The following is a 19,730-nucleotide window of genomic DNA, read 5'->3' as shown; positions in this document are numbered from 1 at the left end:
TTCATAAAAATACAATTCAGTGATATATTTTAGTTGCAGTGCAGGAGCTGTATGATTATTATTTAAGTTTCTTAAATGCATTTCTGTTTTGGTTGTATGCACATTATTTTGGCTAATAAGAGACTCTGGGGATAGCCACGGGATCAAGTCATCTTCCTCACTGAAGCTCTGCCTGGATAAGGAGACTTTGAGTGTTTGTTTGTCTTGCTGGATGAAGAGAAATAAACGCACCATATATTGAAGAGTTCAGCCCTGCGACTCTTACAAAGAAAAGAAAGGGTAAATAAACAGACGGTGTTGAATTGATGTTCTCTCTTGTTATTATTTCCCTCTCCACACTACACTGGTATGCGGCCTCACCTATTCAAACACTGATCCGAGAGCTCAACAGCTTTCAGTTTAAACTTGTAGGACTTCTTCGTCATCCTGATCAAGTTGTATCCGCAGAAATAAACTTCAATATACGCCTCCCTCAAATACCGTCAAAAAAACCCAAAACGCAATACAATATTGCGCCTTTCGAAAACCATAGCACTGATTACTGCCACCCTGAATAAGCGCCTGTGACAAAGTGCCCGCCCCTGCGTTGGGTGTTCGGTGAGTGGAGAACGGGAGAGAGAGTAGGAGAGTTATCATTTCAATTGCTATTGCATGCTGGTGGGACCAGCACGATACTTGTTTATTTAACTCACCGTGTTTGTTTGTCGATCTGCTCACCGTTTGTAAAGTGTTAGTCCATTTTTGTTTGTCTTTTTATTTTGGCACAGAGTGCCGTGTTCTGTTGTTTTCTGTTTGTTTAAACCTTTTATTTTCAATAAACTGGCGCAAGCAAGCGCCATCATCATTTCATTTCATCCATCCTGTCTGTGTGTTTTATTCCTTCCTGGTTCTGACGCCACCCACTTCAGCCATCTCTGTGACACGTGGTGTCCTGCGTGGGAAAACAGCACCTCCAAGCGTCAGACCACAAGAGGTGTTTTTGTGTGAAAACAAAAACAACAAAAAAAAAACAAAACAAACAAAAAAAAAGACAAACATGGAAAAGGACTGCACAAGGCAGCAACCACAACACCAGCTGGAGGAAAAGCAGCCCAGGTGTTACTGATGCGCTGAGCTGGGGCATTCTAGTACCAACTGCCCTCGGTACCCCCTCGGACAACTACCCCAACTATGCCCCATCTGTGGAGGTGAGCACTACGTGGCCCGCTGCCCTGTCCATCAAGAGAAGGAGGAGCAGGGATTGCCTCAGTCTTCCCACACCATCAGCTGGGAGGTTTTTTTTAAAGAACCTTTTAAAGTTATGCCCTGGCTGAGGGGCTTATAGGCACACGTTAGCCATATGCCCTAGGCAGTATGGGGAGGAGGAACTGGCCCAGGAGAGGAAGGTGAGGAGAAGGCAGAGAAGAGGAAAGGGGAAGAGGAAGGCAGATCATCCACCACCCCAGTCTCCACCAGAAGGGGAAGAATGCCTGCTGGTGTTGCCTCCAGAGGGAGAGGAGCCATCTCCAGCACCAGAGGGAGAGGAGCCGTTGCTGCCATCTCCAGTGACAGAGGGAAAGGTCCCACCGCTGTCTCCAGAGCCGCACCAGTCCCCTACAAGAGAGGCAGAGCCGCACCAGCCCCCTACAAGAGAGGCAGAGCCGCACCAGCCCCCTGCAAGAGAGGCAGAGCCGCACCAGCCCCCTGCAAGAGAGGCAGAGCCGCACCAGCCCCCTGCAAGAGAGGCAGAGCCGCACCAGCCCCCTGCAAGAGAGGCAGAGCCGCACCAGCCCCCTGCAAGAGAGGCAGAGCCGCACCAGCCCCCTGCAAGCGAGGCAGAGCCGCACCAGCCCCCTGCAAGTGAGGCAGAGCCGCACCAGCCCCCTGCAAGAGAGGCAGAGCCGCACCAGCCCCCTTTAATAAGGGTAGACCACACGTCGCTCCCACCTCCGCCGTCAGGAGACTACACGCCGCTCCCACCTCCACCGCCAGGAGACTACACGCCGCTCCCACCTCCGCCGCCAGGAGACTACACGCCGCTCCCACCTCCACCACCAGGAGACTACACACCGCTCCCACCTCCGCCGCCAGGAGACTACACGCCGCTCCCACCTCCACCACCAGGAGACTACATGTTGCTCCCACCTCCACCGCCAGGAGACTACACGCCGCTCCCACCTCCACCGCCAGGAGACTACATGCCGCTCCCACCTCCGACGCCAGGAGGCTACACGCCGCTCCCACCTCCACCGCCAGGAGACTACACGCCGCTCCCACCTCCACCACCAGGAGACTACACGCCGCTCCCACCTCCGCCGCCAGGAGACAACACGCCTTCGCCACCTCCATCGGCAGGAGCAGAGCAGCAGGAGCTGCCTCTGCCTCCGCCACCTTCACCGGAAGAAGACTACATGCCTCCGCCACCTCCATCAGTAGGAGCGGAGCAGCAGGAGCTGCCACAGCATCTGCCACCTCCACCGCCAAGAGCAGAGCAGCAGGAGCTGCCTTTGCCTCCTCCACCAGCAGAGGGTGAATGCCTGCTGGGTCCCTGTCCACCAGCAGAGGGTGAATGCCTGCTGGGTCCCCGTCCACCAGCAGAAGGTGAATGCCTGCTGGGTCCCTGTCCACCAGCAGAAGGTTAATGCCTGCTGGTTCCCCGTCCACCAGCAGAGGGTGAATGCCTGCTGGTATCACTTCCCCCACCAGCAGAGGGTGAATGCCTGCTGGGTCCCTTTCCACTAGCAGAGGATGAATGCCTGCTGGTATCACTTTCCCCATCAGCAGAGGATGAATGCCTGCTGGTATCACTTCCCCCACCCTCACGAGGAGAGGAGTTGGAGCTGCCTCTGCCTCCATCACCATCAGGGGGAGAGGAGTAGGAGCTGCCTCTCCATGTACAAGAAAGAGTACCAGGACTTGAGGCTGGCATTCCTCAGCAGTCACTACACAGTCTGCTGAGAGGAGCACGGGGAAAAATGGCCCGGCCGCAGAGGCTACGAGGAGGGCCAGCACATCAGCTTGTCCTGACTCCCTGCCACGCTTCACCCAAGGATGCCTGCCACGCTTCGCCCAAGGATGCCAGCCTCGCTTCGCCCAAGGATGCCTGCCTCGCTTCGCCCAAGGATGCCTGCCACGCTTCGCCCAAGGATGCCTGCCTGGCATCGCCTGGGGTTGCCTGTCGCTCTGCATCGCCTGGGGTTGCCTGTCGCTCTGCATCGCCTGGGGTTGCCCGTCGCTCTGCATCGCCTGGGGTTGCCCACCGCTCTGCATTGCCTGGGGTTGCCCAGAGCTCAGCATCGCCTGGGGCTGTCAGCTGCTCTGCATCGCCTGCGGTTGCCCACTGCTCAGCATCACCTGCGGTCGCTGGGACTGCTTCGCCTGGGGTTGCCAGCCGCTCCACATCACATGCGGGGGCTGCCTGTTGCTCCACATCGCAGCAGGAATTACTGTGGCCAGAACCCCACCAAGGGGAGCTGCCAGCCACAAAGAAGGGGGAGGAGGTCTGGAGACCACCAACCCCAGCAGCAGTTTCGCTGCCGGAGATTGTGGGGGAGGTCAGGAGACCTGCTCCCACTGCAGCAATTTCGCTGCCGGAGATCGTGGGGGAGGTCAGGAGACCTGCTCCCACTGCAACAGTTTCGCTGCCGGAAATCATGGGGGAGGCAGTGGAGTTCAGTTCTTTCTGCACCTTACGACCGCCTGTCTTCATCTGCAGCTCTTTCCACAAAAAGATAAAAATGAGAAAACACTTTCTACAGTCCTTTATAGTGGATGTTTCATTAATTCGTCACATTTTCCATTTTCCAATACAGAAGAATGTATATTAAAATTATTCATCAACATGGAGGCCATACCATGTGACATGACCACACCATTTTCACTCAGGTTCATGTCAACATAGGCTTTTACCCATGTATGAAGGTTTGTGAAATTTAGAAAAAACATTTTCGACGCCGGATTTTGTTTGCTCCATGTCGATCATCTTGGATTGACGAAAACTTATTTACAAACGTAAATACTCTGTAGTCTAACAACATATATGGTACTGGTTTCACATCCTTATATACTTGAAAAATATACTAAATATTAAATACAGCAGAAATTTGATTGGCATGTGACAGTCATATAGTTTTATGCAGTAACAATGATAAAGGTGTTACTCATTTTATGATTCCAAAGTTTCACAACAATTGGTCAAACTGTGTCCGAGAACGAGACATTGGTGCATTTTTGAAAAACGTACTGTGGCCACCAATTCATGTGACCTATCGCCCTCATTTTCACAGACACAACATTCCAAAAGCCTGTAGCATCCTGAAATATCAGAATATAACACTACTACAGAAAAATAGAGAGAAAAAGGCTTATTTATGCACATTTAGAAAAGCTGCAATTTGATTGGCTCATGGTGGCCATGTTTTTTTTTTTATGTAGCAGCTTTTCCTTAATAGCACTGATTGAGAAAAGTACAAAGTTAAAGTAAACCAAGATGCACGTCAATCGGCAAATAGGTTCCTGAGGAGTTGTCATTTAAGCATTTCACGAAAAATCCAACATAGCCACCACATCATGTGATCTATCGATTTTTCCTTAAATAGAGTCAATCATGGACACAAGAGGACTATGTAGACAAAGTTTCACAGCTGTACTATTTTCCGTTTATGAGAACAAGAGTTTTGAAAATCTTCTAAAAATCACGCACAATCCAATATGGCGGCCATACCATGTGACCCAATAGCACCATGTTCACTCAGGTACAGTTCTGCACAGGTCTTTACCAATATGTGAAGTTTCGTGAAATTCCGAGCAACTTGAGGAGCTTGAGCATAATGAACTGCTAATAAATGACAGTGATGAAAGTGACTCTCAAGGGATTAATAAATAATAATAATTGGAAACAAAATTTAAGGCAGGCCTACATGAAATGCATATTTGTTTAATGCAGTTATTACAAGTTTTGATAATCTAAAGCTTGCAAAGCTGGCCAGATACAAACCTCTTGGTGTATTTTAACGTGTTTTGCTGTATCAACAGTGTACAAGTTTGAGATTAAACAACACATTATTTTTGATAATGATACTTATTATTAGGCTTCCAAGCCAATGATTTTTTTTATTTTATTTTTTTTATTATTATTATTATTTTTTTCTTCCCAAAACTTTAACTGCTGCTGCTTTGAAACTGTGTGACTGATCAGGGTCTGAATTGGCAGGTAACAAGCCGGATACATTGGCTGTCAGATGCTGAAAAAATTTTGCTGCTGGGTGCAATTGGTGCCATGATGCATTTTTCGATAAAACCTTTCGAAATCTTCTTGGGAACCAGTGAAGCGATTGACCTGACAATTAGCATATATCATCAGCATCCAAACCCATATCAAGATTGCGAAGCACAAGTTTCTGCGATAAATTTTAATGTCAAAATGGCTGCCACAAATCTTATCAAAACGCACCCTTAACAGCAAACTGCTGCTATTTGAAAACCGTTTGCCCAGCAAACTCCAAACTTGGTAGGTATTATCCCAGTAACAATGGAATACAAATATGTCAAAATGGTTATGTTTTATAAAACAAGGTGGCCGCCAGGTGTATGTTTACGTCTGAAATTTAAAACTGCCTCAGTTGACAAACGGTTTACTTGACTAACTCGAAACTTCACAAGCATCATCCTTGATACTGTAGCAATACAACTGACTTTTAAGAAACTTGCAATAAAAACAAGATGGTTGCATGATGCATTTTTGAAAAAAAAACTTTCAAGATCTTCTTCTGTGGAACAGTTGAAGTTGCTGATTTTAAACTTGGCACATTGAGAACTAAACATGCTTAGACGGGTACTGATACTGGGGCTTGGGAGCCGTAAAACTGCCTGGCAGTTTTAATTATTATTATTATTATTATTATTATTATTATTATTATTATTATTATTATTATTATTATTATTGTGCTGTAAAACAGACTGATTTTTTTTTTTAAATTAATGTAGATTTACTAAGAAAAAGCATATGCACTCCAAAATACCTAGGTGCAAAGCACAAAATTAAACCAGTATGAACCAGTATACTTAAGAAACGTTTACCTCTTTTGTTTGGGACTATATATGTAGCTTGCACTTAAAACATTAATAGATGTGATTTTTCTTTTAATCATTACCTGAAAAAGATCCAGGTATCCCTGTTGGAGGTCAATTAAATAATGAATAGAAATAATGAATGATCTGGTTGGTCCTGTAGTGGGATGCCTTGGTCGGCAACAATCTAGCCTCTGGGGAGTGAGGGCCATGTTATTGTCTGTGCTTTTATCATAGGGAGGTTAGCCATAACACCATGCTGGCCAGGCGGATTGATGAGTGCCTGTGGCACTGTGCCCTGCCCGTGTGTGTATTATGTGTTGTGTTGCGTGTGGTGTGTTAATATGGGTGTATAGGTGTATGTGATATAAATGGGTCTGTGATTTAAAATATATAGTTGCATTTATGCACAGGGTTGGCGCAGTTGCTGCATGTTTTGGTTTCATTTCCTGGCCTGATGTCACCCTACCGCTAGTCTGTTCACAGGTGGTGTCAGAACCAGGACAACAGTGCCTCCAAAAAAAAAGTTAATGGCAGAAGACGCCATCAGGCTACGGGACTGCGGGTCTATGCCCATAGCCACCCGGGTCCTGTGGCTGATGGACAGGGAGCGATGGGAGGCCTATGAGAGGGAAAACACCCCAAACACCCTGGAGGAAGGTGTGGAGTTAGTCCTCTGCTACCTGGAGGCAGAGCAAAAGAAAGCAAAGCTTAGGTAGCAGGTTCTCCAATGACAGGCGGGATATAAACTGGATTATTAAACACCCTACAAACGAAAGATGACAGGCGGGATATAAACTGGATTATTAAACACCCTACAAACGAAAAATGACAGGCGGGATATAAACTGGATTATTAAACACCCTACAAACGAAAGATGACAGGCGGGATATAAACTGGATTATTAAACACCCTACAAAAGAAAGATGACAGGCGGGATATAAACTGGATTATTAAACACCCTACAAAAGAAAGATGACAGGCGGGATATAAACTGGATTATTAAACACCCTACAAAAGAAAGATGACAGACGGGATATAAACTGGATTATTAAACACCCTACAAAAGAAAGATGACAGGCGGGATATAAACTGGATTATTAAACACCCTACAAAAGAAAGATGACAGACGGGATATAAACTGGATTATTAAACACCCTACAAAAGAAAGATGACAGGCGGGATATAAACTGGATTATTAAACACCCTACAAAAGAAAGATGACAGGCGGGATATAAACTGGATTATTAAACACCCTACAAAAGAAAGATGACAGACGGGATATAAACTGGATTATTAAACACCCTACAAACGACCTGTCCGCCCTATATGTGACTAAAATTTGTTGGATGTGCTTTCTACTGTCCGCACTTATCTTTGACCTAATAATTTGTGGGAGGAAAGATGACAGGCGGGATATAAACTGGATTATTAAACACCCTACAAAAGAAAGATGACAGGCGGGATATAAACTGGATTATTAAACACCCTACAAAAGAAAGATGACAGACGGGATATAAACTGGATTATTAAACACCCTACAAACGAAAGATGACAGACGGGATATAAACTGGATTATTAAACACCCTACAAAAGAAAGATGACAGACGGGATATAAACTGGATTATTAAACACCCTACAAAAGAAAGATGACAGACGGGATATAAACTGGATTATTAAACACCCTACAAACGAAAGATGACAGGCGGGATATAAACTGGATTATTAAACACCCTACAAAAGAAAGATGACAGGCGGGATATAAACTGGATTATTAAACACCCTACAAAAGAAAGATGACAGGCGGGATATAAACTGGATTATTAAACACCCTACAAAAGAAAGATGACAGGCGGGATATAAACTGGATTATTAAACACCCTACAAAAGAAAGATGACAGGCGGGATATAAACTGGATTGTTAAACACCCTACAAACGAAAGATGACAGGCGGGATATAAACTGGATTGTTAAACACCCTACAAACGAAAGATGACAGGCGGGATATAAACTGGATTGTTAAACACCCTACAAACGAAAGATGACAGGCGGGATATAAACTGGATTATTAAACACCCTACAAAAGAAAGATGACAGGCGGGATATAAACTGGATTATTAAACACCCTACAAAAGAAAGATGACAGACGGGATATAAACTGGATTATTAAACACCCTACAAAAGAAAGATGACAGGCGGGATATAAACTGGATTATTAAACACCCTACAAACGAAAGATGACAGACGGGATATAAACTGGATTATTAAACACCCTACAAAAGAAAGATGACAGGCGGGATATAAACTGGATTATTAAACACCCTACAAACCAAAGATGACAGACGGGATATAAACTGGATTATTAAACACCTGTGTTATTTAGTTGTATCGCTATATTTAAACGGAAATATTTTACTATCCTCTCTTGCCTTACTTAATTTCTACAAAATTAAAGATGACAGGAGGGATATAAACTGGATTATTAAACACCCTACAAACGAAAGATGTTACCTCCTGGCTTTGGACATCATAGCCCCGTCGGTAATAATAGTCTTCCCTACAATAATTTTCTAAAGATGACAGTCGGGATATAAACTGGATTATTATAACACCTAGAAATTTCTTGAAAAACAAAGAATGACAGGAAAAATCGGGATATAAACTGGATTATGTGGAGCAGGAAGCAAACCAGAAATAGAGACTACAATTAACTATTTCAGCAATTTTTGCAAAACTCCAAAAATGCTGACAAGGAGAATGAAATTAATAGCTAGTTGAAGCACCTTTAGCAATAATAACCTCTTAATAACGATTAGGATATTTGTCAATGAGCTTTTTGCATGATTCTTTAGTAAATTTTTAATACCCTTATGTGAGGCGAGAGTGTATTAAATGGAATGTCCAGACAGTAATTTATGTGTACAGAAATAAAATAATTTATTTTTATTTTCTATACACAACAAAAGGATTAAATAACAAACAAAAAAACAAAATGGTGTGAGGGAAGGAGTGCAGGGGTGAAATCCAAAACAAACTGATGACTCGTCTTTAATTTGTCTTCGTGGTGACCATAAACAAAAAAAAGACAAAAGAAATGTTAGTATTTCAAAAAAAACCCGCTGCACAAAACCAGTCTCTCCCTCCACCCGTTACTCCTCCTACTTTTACTTTCGGACCAACCCCGAACACAGTAGTACGTTCCCTTTAGTATGTAATGTCCCGCCTCTGTAGTCAGTGGAACACCAATCCCCAACCGACACGTGTCCTTCTCCTTCACTTGACTCCAGTGGCTGGAAGTTACATACTCGTACTTCCGCCCCTCACCAAGGTGCCGCCCCTCAAAAGATGACTTTTGCCATGGTCACGAGATCTTGGTAAGGGAAGTCCCGAGTTGGTTTGATGCCATCTACTGTCGGGAGGCTGAATCACAGACCGAAACCCCTTTGACTCATCACATATCCCACCCCTCAGAGTGGAGCCGAAGGAACACTCGGAAACCTCTAACCCTTCCCTTTTACCTCCCTCCCGGGAAAAAAAATCAGCATTTTGATGTAACTTACCCGCACGATACCTTATTTGAAAGGCGAAGGGTTGGAGCGCCAGGTACCACCGCGTAATCCTAGCGTTTGAATCCTTCATCGTGTCTAACCACTTTAAAGAAGCGTGATCTGTGATGAGTACAAAGGGTCGTCCCAGAAGATAGTATTTTAAAGATTCCACTGCCCATTTCACTGCCAGGCATTCTTTCTCCACTACCGAATACCTCTGTTCTCTGGGCAGTAACTTCCGACTGATGTATAGTATCGGGTGTTCTACACCATCTCTCTCCTGGGACAGAACCGCCCCCAGACCAGTCTGCGATGCATCTGTCTGCAGGACGAACTCTCGGCTGAAATCCGGGCTTATTAATGCTGGGGCCTGACTCAAATTAGTTTTAATAGATTCAAAGGCTGTCTGACACTCTGCACTCCACTTAATTTTATTTGGAGCGTTCTTTTTAGTGAGATCAGTGAGAGGGGCGGCTATAGTGGAAAAGTGTGGAATAAAGCGGCGGTAATAACCAGCCAACCCTAACAGTGATCTCACCTGGGTTTTCGTGGTAGGTACCGGTGAATCCAACAAAGCCTGGACTTTTGAAACCAACGGTTTCACTCTACCCTTACCCATTATGAAACCTAAATATTTAGTTTCTTCTTTTCCAATAGCGCACTTTGCCATGTTCGCTGTGAGCCCCGCCCTCCTCAGAGACTGTAAGACGGCTTCTAATCTAGTCAAATGTTCTCTCCAGGAAGAACTATAAATGACTACATCATCGATATACGCAGCTGCATACTCTCGATGAGGTTGTAAAACCCTGTCCATTAGTCTCTGAAAAGTAGCAGGCGCTCCATGAAGTCCGAACGGCATAGTACAAAATTGAAAAAGACCCTCTGGGGTTGAAAATGCCGTTTTCTCACGAGAGGCTTTCGTTAATGGAATTTGCCAATATCCTTTCGTCAGATCCAGAGTTGAAATAAACCGAGCTTGCCCCAGTTTGTCTAAGAGTTCATCTACTCGAGGCATGGGATATGCATCAAACTTGGAGATAGCATTCACCCTCCTAAAATCGATACATAATCGTAGTGACCCATCTGGCTTGTCTATTGGTACTATTGGGCTACACCACTCACTTCGGGAAGGTTCAATTACCCCAAGTTTCAACATACACTCCACCTCCCTTCGAACAGAATCTCTCCGACTCTCTGGAATGCGATACGGTCTCTGTCTAACTCTTAGACCTGGCGGAGTGATAATAGCATGTTCGATCAAATGCGTTCTTCCAGGCACGTTAGAAAACACATCACTGAACATTTTAATTAGATTGCTTACCTCTTCACGCTGATCAGGAGTTAATTGTTCCCCCATCGGGACCTCAATTGCTGACTCTGACTCAATTGAGGGTCCAAAATCCTCTCCCTCCTGTACAGGAGATATAAAATGGACTTCCCGTTCTTTCCACGGTTTCAGGAGATTAACATGATAAATTTGACTTTCTTTCCGACGCCCAGGCTGTCGGATCTCATAATTGACTTTACCAATTGCTCGAATAACCTGAAAGGGACCCTGCCATTTAGCAAACAACTTAGATTCCGATGAGGGCAACAATAACAACACTTTGTCTCCAGGTCGAAAGTTCCGAATTCTTGCATTTTTATTGTAGCTTTGTTGCTGCTTCTGCTGTGCCGCTTTGAGATTGTCATGTGCCAATCGACCGACTAATTCTAAGCGATCGCGTAACTGCAACACGTATTTTACTACATTTTTAGACTCCTTTGACTGTTCTTCCCAGCCTTCTCTTATGAGATCCAAGATACCCCGCGGCTGCCGACCGTACAAGAGCTCAAACGGGGAAAACCCCGTTGAGGATTGTGGTACCTCGCGAACTGCAAAGAGCAAGTAGGGAAGCAGTTTAGCCCAATTGCGTTTTTCTTGATCTACAAAGCGGCGCAACATATTTTTCAAAGTCTGATTAAATCGTTCAACAAGCCCATCCGTTTGTGGATGAAAAACTGAGGTTCTAATTGAACGAATTTTCAATAATTTATATAGTTGCTGAATACAGTCTGACATAAAATTAGTGCCCTGATCAGTGAGAATTTCTTTCGGGATTCCCACCCTAGAGAATATTTTTACCAATTCATTCGCTACAGCTATTGCATTCATAGAGCGTAAGGGAACAGCTTCTGGATATCTCGTTGCGTAGTCCACTACTACTAAAATATACCGATATCCTGACTCTGTTCCCTCCAGAGGGCCTACTAAATCTACACCAATCCTTTCAAACGGTACCCCAATAATTGGAAGTGGAACCAGAGGTGCGGGGCGAACTGACTTAGGGGCAGCTAATTGACATTCAGGACATTAAATAAATTAAAAAAATAAGTAAACAGAAAAATAATAAAAAATATGAAAAACAATAAATGATAAAACAAAAAATAATATATAAATAATAAAAAAAATTATAAAAAAGAAAAACAAATCAAAAAAACAAAATGTAAAAAGTGAAAAAATTATTAAAATAAATCATATAATAAAAAAAAAAATATAAAGAAAATTGGTGTTTAAATATAAAAAATAAATAAAAATAACCCTCCCACCAACCCACACCCACTTCAAGTAAAGAAAAATAACAAAAATAATAAAATATATAAAATATAAAAATAAAATCTCCGATACATACTTCCGCACCAGACCATAAACCCCAGGCCAAAAAAACCGGGCCAGAATTCGTTCCTGAGTCTTTTCAGTTCCCAAATGACCTGAAAATGGAATGTCATGCGCCAATCTCATGATTTCTGACTGAAAAGGCCTAGGAACCAATAACTGTTTTACGAGCTGTCCCGTCCCGGGAGCCCGGGTTATTCTATATAATAAGTGCCCAGATACAGAAAAATGCGGAAATACCACCGGTTGTCCTTCCTGCATATCCTTCCCCTCGATATATCTAACCCGTTTCCAAGCATACTGTAACGTGGGATCATTTTGTTGTTCATATCCCAAGTCAATATCTCGGTCCCAATGGTTAGGTACACAGAGAGGAGTGTCTTTTATTACATGACCTTCCACCTCAGTAACCTCGCAGCCCCGGTTACACTGAATACCTACTCCCTTTCCTTGCCGTTTCAGCGATTGGTTTACTTTTGTGTCAGACCCCTCCCCTTGTCGTCTCAGAGTTCCCTCATATTTTTCCACCCGACGCTCTCTTTTTGTTTTTCTTGGGCGGATTTTAGGGTTAAACAGGTCGGATTGCAACGGAAAAATCTCGCCAATTGTTTTCTCCTGTTGCTTTAATTGTCCCCTGGTAGAAACTAAGACCATTTCCCGACCTAAAATACGATCAAAAAACGGCCAGTCTCTTCCCAGGAGAACAGGGTATGGTAAACATTGCGCTACAGCCACTTTAACGCAAGCTGAATAATCACCTACAATAAGTCTAACTTTAGTGGTGGGATAAACCCGAGTTTCTCCATGAATACAGGAGATAGCCACTTTACCCTGTGGCTCCCAGGCTACCCCATCCAAGAGAGCTTGCCGAATCAATGTTTGTGCACACCCAGAGTCCGCAAATGCGTAAGTACTCTTTCCCCCGACCTGTACTCTTAACTGATAAGGGCCCTCCCGACATTCCCCAGTGTTCCTACCTGTTACTGCTGACCAGGATCTTGTCGCCAGGTCCACCTTTATTACTGGACAATTCCTGGCAATGTGTCCAGGCTCATTACATTGGTAGCACACTTGGTTAGGAGGCATCAACGGAGTTAATCTGTCCTGCGAGTCCGCGACCGGCAGGTTAGGGGGATTCTCTCTCGCCCAGGATGGGGCTAACCTCGACCTCCATGGTCTGAAGGTCCGGTTACCCCCTCTGGGCTTCATTGGTTGGTTGGTCCGAGTTAGTTTAGGGGCAGGAGTGGGGTCTGACCCGGCACCTTCGTTTGCGTCTTCGTAGGCCTCCGCCAGGAGGAGGGCATCTTCGAGAGTGGTAGGTCTATTCCTCTTAATCCACTCTCGATTCCCTGGCGGTAGTATAGACGCAAACTGTTCTATAACTATTTTCTGCACCAGTTCTTGGGGTGTATGTTCTTCTGGCCGCAGCCACCGGGTGCACTGATCTAAAAGATATTGTCCCGCAACCCGGGGCCGCATCCCCTTGGACAGCTGGTATTCCCGAAAACGGCGCCGGTATGTTTCCTCCGTGATCCCGAGGCGTGAGAGAATGGCTTCTTTAACTTTAACATAGTCCCCTGCATTCGTGGCCGTCAGGGCTCGATATGCTGCCTGAGCTTCCCCTGTCAGGCAGGGTGCCAATTTCATGGCCCAGTGTTCCCTAGGCCACTCTGCAGCCTCTGCCACTCTCTCAAACGTAATCAAGAAAGCCTCGGGATCATCTTCCGAGGTCATCTTCTGAAGATTAGGCTGAGCTGCAAACATCCGGGCAACCGCTCTCTCTGATGTTGATATTGATAGTTTTTCTACCAGCTGTCCCAAGAACTGGGCGAGCTGTTCCAGGTGCCGTGTCTCTCTCTCCTCTCGCTTCTCCTCCTGCTCCCTAAACATTGTCAAAACTGTAGCTGGATCCATTTTCACTTCTGACACCACGTGTGAGGCGAGAGTGTATTAAATGGAATGTCCAGACAGTAATTTATGTGTACAGAAATAAAATAATTTATTTTTATTTTCTATACACAACAAAATAATTAAATAACAAACAAAAAACAAAATGGTGTGAGGGAAGGAGTGCAGGGGTGAAATCCAAAACAAACTGATGACTCGTCTTTAATTTGTCTTCGTGGTGACCATAAACAAAAAAAAGACAAAAGAAATGTTAGTATTTCAAAAATCCCGCTGCACAAAACCAGTCTCTCCCTTCACCCGTTACTCCTCCTACTTTATTTTCGGACCAACCCCGAACACAGTAGTACGTTCCCTTTAGTATGTAATGTCCCGCCTCTGTAGTCAGTGGAACACCAATCCCCAACCGACACGTGTCCTTCTCCTTCACTTGACTCCAGTGGCTGGAATTTACATACTCGTACTTCCGCCCCTCACCAAGGTGCCGCCCCTCAAAAGATGACTTTTGCCATGGTCACGAGATCTTGGTAAGGGAAGTCCCGAGTTTGTTTGATGCCATCTACTGTCGGGAGGCTGAATCACAGACCGAAAACCCTTTGACTCATCACACCTTACATCAGTAGTGTGTGTGCCCACCCTTTGCTTCCTTTACAGCTTGCAGTCTTTTTTTGTATCTTGAAACCGTTCCTGGCATCTTTCTAGAGTTTTATTTGGATTCATCTGATCATAAAATGTGGTTTTCGCTCATGGACATTTCTCTTGAGGTATTGTTGAATTGCTCTCTCCTGAATTTCTTGGCCATCTTCTCTCAATTCTTGTGTCAAATCTTTTGCAGTAATTTTGCTGGGCTGCTCGAATGATTCTTCCAGATTTTACAGAAACCTTTCTTGTTCTTCCACACCTGGAGCTAGTTGCAGTAGTTCCTGTTCTCCTGTGTTTGTCAATTATAGCCACACAGTGCTTTTCAGTATATACATACACACACAAACTCAAACTTACTTGATATATTCACGGTACTTAATAACCATGAATATATTAGAGAGACAGTAATTTCCTGTAATTTTGCAGTTATAGTTATTAAATAAATGTGCTTCAATTTGACACAGTAAACAGGAAAATGCAGGTTGTCAGGTATGTTTTGTGGGTACTATTGTGGCAGTTAATATTTTCTTAAGAGCAATAAATTAAAGGACCTCCAAGAACTGTAGGGGATAAAGAGATACCTTCGATAGTCAAGATTTCGATGGGACCTCCAATTAGAGCTGTTGGTAATATTGTAACGTACAAACCCGTTTTTAATATCGCTCTCTGAAAACGATGGCGGATTTACACATTATAACAAGCCGAAAATAGACCACATTCCAGACTGTTCAAAGTTCATGAATCATGTTTGTTCAACATGAGCAAATGATTTAATACTGGGAATCTCTTCTTAGAAAGATGGTATTTATTATGCATGCAATAAAATAAGTTTGAAAATCACACAAAACAGTTACACAATTAAATGTCACATTAAAAGCATTACAATGAGAACTAAGGTTTAAAACAACAATTCACCAAAGAAATACTAGTACATACTGACACAAGGGGTCACAATACCTGAATAGATATGTTACCTAGCCTGAAAAGTAGTCACTTTCAGCGTTCCATTGCCTTTCATTTCTCCGAGTGTCAGGGCTCCCAACCTTGATAGATAAATACTTACAGCTGTAGTTTTTTAGTCTTCTTAGGTCTGAGACAGCTTCAAAGGTTTGAGGCAGCTAACAGGTCCAGGGGAGCTATCAAAGGGTATGGAGCAGCATCAAAGGTCTGGGGCGGCCAGCAGGTCCAGGGGAGCATCAAAGGTTTGGGGCAGCTAGCAAAAGGTTTGGGGCAGCAAGGAGCTGGGCTAAAGCAGGGGTTTTATACTTTTCAAACAAAGAGATTATCTGAATTTCCCGCTGCATGCTCCGACTGGTTATTTTGTAGCACATGGGCTTCGTCTGTCTGATTATGATAATCCGGAAAGGAGAAACTTTAAAACATGCATAACTTTTGCTAAATAATTCAGATATTATTCGGAATTCTCGTTATTTTTACCGTAAGAAATTACATTTCTTTAGACAACAAACATGTCTGGTTGCAACTTTAGTTAGGCATTGCAAACAGTTTAATTCTCTTAGGGGTTTATTACCTGGGTTATTCTATACTTGTTAGGCAATTTAAGAATAAAAACGCTTGCATCTTGTACTCATAGTGGCATTAAATCATTATGTGAAATTTGTCTTAAATCTTTTAAGACTCCTATGCTGAACCACCTCTCTCTCACTAGACGGGTTAATTAAATCACAGAGCCGGGTTTGATTAGCCATTTGTTTCCTCAGTGCCTGGTGCATTCAAGGTGTGAGGTTGATCGTTATCTCTAGGCAAAGCTAGACAAATTAGATTAAGGTTCATTCAATGTAGATTCCTGATAATATACCATCATAAAAACATAACATAGGAAAGTTCATGACATTTGCAATATATTTGTGATGACAATGCCTATAGAACCGACAGTTTTTAAGCAGAATCTACAGCAAAAAAGACCGGACAATATAACTGTCTAAACTATAGTATTTAAATTCTAAACCTTATACAATAAATCACTAGATAGGCACAAAAGTAAGAACCCTGTGTGGGTCAGTTCGGGTCCGTCTTAAAGTGGTGGAAGTGGCATATAAATATAACAACATACCTTTAAGAGATGAGTGGGGCTGTGCGTTCTGAAGCTTTCCCACTGCAGTTGCCTGTCTAAATGCCTCTGGAAAAACTTGAAGAAGTTTTGGTGTTGCTGCAGGGCTGTTCCAATAACTTAGGCAGTGTGATTTCAGGGTGCTTTAATAGTGAAAAACTCCACCCCATCCCCATCCTGCTGATGTTTTTTTAAAACTTGCCACCAATCACAGTGAGAGCCACTGTCTTGAGCCAAACTCCAATCACACCAAAGAACAGACTAACTTGTTGATCTGGGTGTGCACAGTGATTGCTGAATCTCAGGGGCTCTAAGGAGATACATTTCTCATTGGAGTCTCGCTTCATTCTTTGACCCTGTAGTGGGGTAAACAGAGGAGACTGCCTTATGCCACAGTAAACACTGCTGTAGCTAGCTGGGTCCCTTGTGTGGCTCTGTAAGGGTACAGGTAAATAGGCACCCTGAATTAACTGCATATATTTAGTGTTAACCCAATCTGTTACAGTGCGTAGCATAATGTTGGATTAAAAACCTATTTTCTGTGCTTTAAAAAAAATAGGAAGGTTTATGTAATGTGTGTTGAAAGATATTATATATATTATTTCATTCTGATCCTGTGCCCAAAAAATACAAACCACCTCTTGTTCTGTCATGATTATTCAAATCCCAGCTCAGTCACTGACTCATTGTGTGACCCTGAGCAAGGCACTTAACCTCCTTGTGCTCCGTCTTTCAGGTGAGAAGTTGTTGTAAGTGACTCTGCAGCTGATGCATACAGTAGTTCACACAACTTGGCTCATATCTTGTGAAACACTTTCTGATGATGATCCACTATGAAAGGCCATATAAAATAAAGATTATTAATGTCACAAAACATCTTAGGTAATAAGACAGAGTAGTCAACAACAGCAGATAGCATTTACACTTAATTACTGTCCTAAGACACTTCTCTCTCGGTACAAATAATAAAGATAATTGCAAGTGAGCTTATTGTCATTAATCAGACAGCACAGCCCACTCAGAACATTATCTTCAACATGGTGTTTTATGCCTGTTTATTAATTAGGGATATCTTTTATGGATTCCAGACAGAAAAAAACAAAACCTTGAGGATCAAACTGACATCTGTCAAATAACCTTATCTTCTCTAGGGCAGGGTTGCTCAAATCTTTCGCAATCAGATTGGAACCGGGCAAACAGCAAAATCAGCAAACAGACTGCTAAACGTTTCATTCAATTAAAGGGATGAGATGTCAAAGCCCATCAAGGTGTGTCTGTGTGAATGGGTTTTTTTTATGTCTACATGACAGCACATGGATGGCCACGAATTTCCTTGACTAAACAGTAAGATATTTATGTGTGTGATTTGTAAGGTGACCAGATTTAAGTCCTTAAACTGGGACAGAATGGAAATATTGTAAATAACTTCCAATATGAAACCTACAGGGAAGATCATAGGTTTTTGCTGAAAATCTGCTGTAGAGATTATTTGCTCAGTATGAATTTTCATCTGAAGTGGTTTTACAAAGCCATCAGCGTGCTAGAAAACAAATATCACAAATAGTCAATCAAACTCATCCAAAACCAGGCCAGTCCAAAGACCTAAGCAATAGACATGGAGCTGCAGGTATAATACACTGCGGAGCTTAAAAGAAGGAATTGTAGAGCACAGAAGCACTGAACTAAGACGGGGGGGGGGGGGGGGGGGGGGGGGGGGGGGGTATATAAATTGGATTAGAAATCTTTGCAAACTTTTTAGTTTTCACATCTCCAAAAGACTAAAGAAGAATTAAGTGTATAATGATTTATTTTGGTGTGTAATAATCCTAATTGTGTAACTCTTTCTAATACAATAATTTTTTTTGTAACTATTAACTATGTAGCTCTAACTGATTGTTTATCTTTATTAACAAATTGATTGCTAATTTGCTTGTTATGGGAATGGATAGAAGTTTGACAGTCCTTTAACTATTCTGTAGCTGCTTTTTTTTTTTTTTTTTTAAACCAATGAAGTCTCTTTTGATATGTGAGCTGCAGGGCTGTGCAAATACTCAGATTTCCAAGTAATTACCATGTTCTCTGTGTGGGAAGGTAAATGTGTTAATTTCACAACATGAAAAGCTGCCTTTCCCTTCTTTGCCGTCATCTATGTAAATCAGCGTCAGTCAATGGCATTTTTGGAAGAAAAAGCAAAACATGTTGCAAAACTAGCAATTGCTGATTCGTCACAGGCGCATTTGACTTTCCTTAGCCTTACGGCTCTTTAAGAGCTAATCGCCCTGAATTATCTAGTGGTGTTGTATACTGAGACATGTAGTTGTTTTGTCAAGGTAAAATCTTGCCCAGGACTACAATCCCACACCTCACTTCACTGTGCACTGTGAGACATGTTTCTAGGGAAAATTAGGAAATGAATTGTTTTATATCAAAAGGATACAAGAAAGGAAGTAAACGAATGGCAGTAAAATACAGAAACACATGTGGGTATATGACATGAAGAGAGTGCATTAGTGGGACATTCTTCCTACTTCTATCAACTGTCTGTTACATTTCAAGAGCACCCATCATTTAGCTGTGAAATTAATTTAAAATGTGATGTGAGATTCCCAATTCCAGAGAGGCTTAAACACATGATCAACCAAATATAATCCAGTGAGGTTTAAACACATGATCAACCAAATATAATATAGTGTGTGTTTGATCTCCTCCATTGTGTGTTTGTTCACCTCTCCTGTTCGATGGCTATCAATATTTATTGTCACAAATGATCAGAAAAGGTTGTCTTATGAAAGTCACATTCAGTCTTCTTCAAAATATCGGTAGTTTGGCCTTTCTATTTGCCTATGGCCAGAGGGACTTG

At 43.0% G+C, this 19,730-nt stretch overlaps 2 protein-coding genes across 2 annotated transcripts in view; both read right to left on the bottom strand.

Moving 5' to 3' along the window:
- LOC121313683 (epiplakin-like) overlaps positions 1 to 16,949 on the bottom strand; it is a 31,291-nt gene extending 14,342 nt beyond the window's left edge. The window contains exon 1 of the mRNA XM_041246467.1: positions 16,874 to 16,949. The gene's annotated coding sequence lies outside the window, so the exon portion shown is untranslated. The remainder of the gene's footprint in view (positions 1 to 16,873) is intronic.
- macf1b (microtubule actin crosslinking factor 1b) overlaps positions 3,289 to 19,730 on the bottom strand; it is a 62,364-nt gene continuing 45,922 nt past the window's right edge. The window contains exons 36-38 of the mRNA XM_041242678.1: positions 6,604 to 6,670; positions 3,598 to 3,696; positions 3,289 to 3,452 (exon numbers count right to left, since the gene is read on the bottom strand). Coding sequence (XP_041098612.1) covers positions 3,289 to 3,452; positions 3,598 to 3,696; positions 6,604 to 6,670 — 330 coding nt within the window. The remainder of the gene's footprint in view (positions 3,453 to 3,597; positions 3,697 to 6,603; positions 6,671 to 19,730) is intronic.

This window comes from Polyodon spathula, chromosome 3 (genome assembly GCF_017654505.1).
Source record: "Polyodon spathula isolate WHYD16114869_AA chromosome 3, ASM1765450v1, whole genome shotgun sequence".
NCBI classification, from domain to species: domain Eukaryota; kingdom Metazoa; phylum Chordata; class Actinopteri; order Acipenseriformes; family Polyodontidae; genus Polyodon; species Polyodon spathula.
The sequence above is the reverse complement of the archived record's forward strand: the minus strand, read 5'-3'. Positions and strand labels throughout refer to the sequence as shown.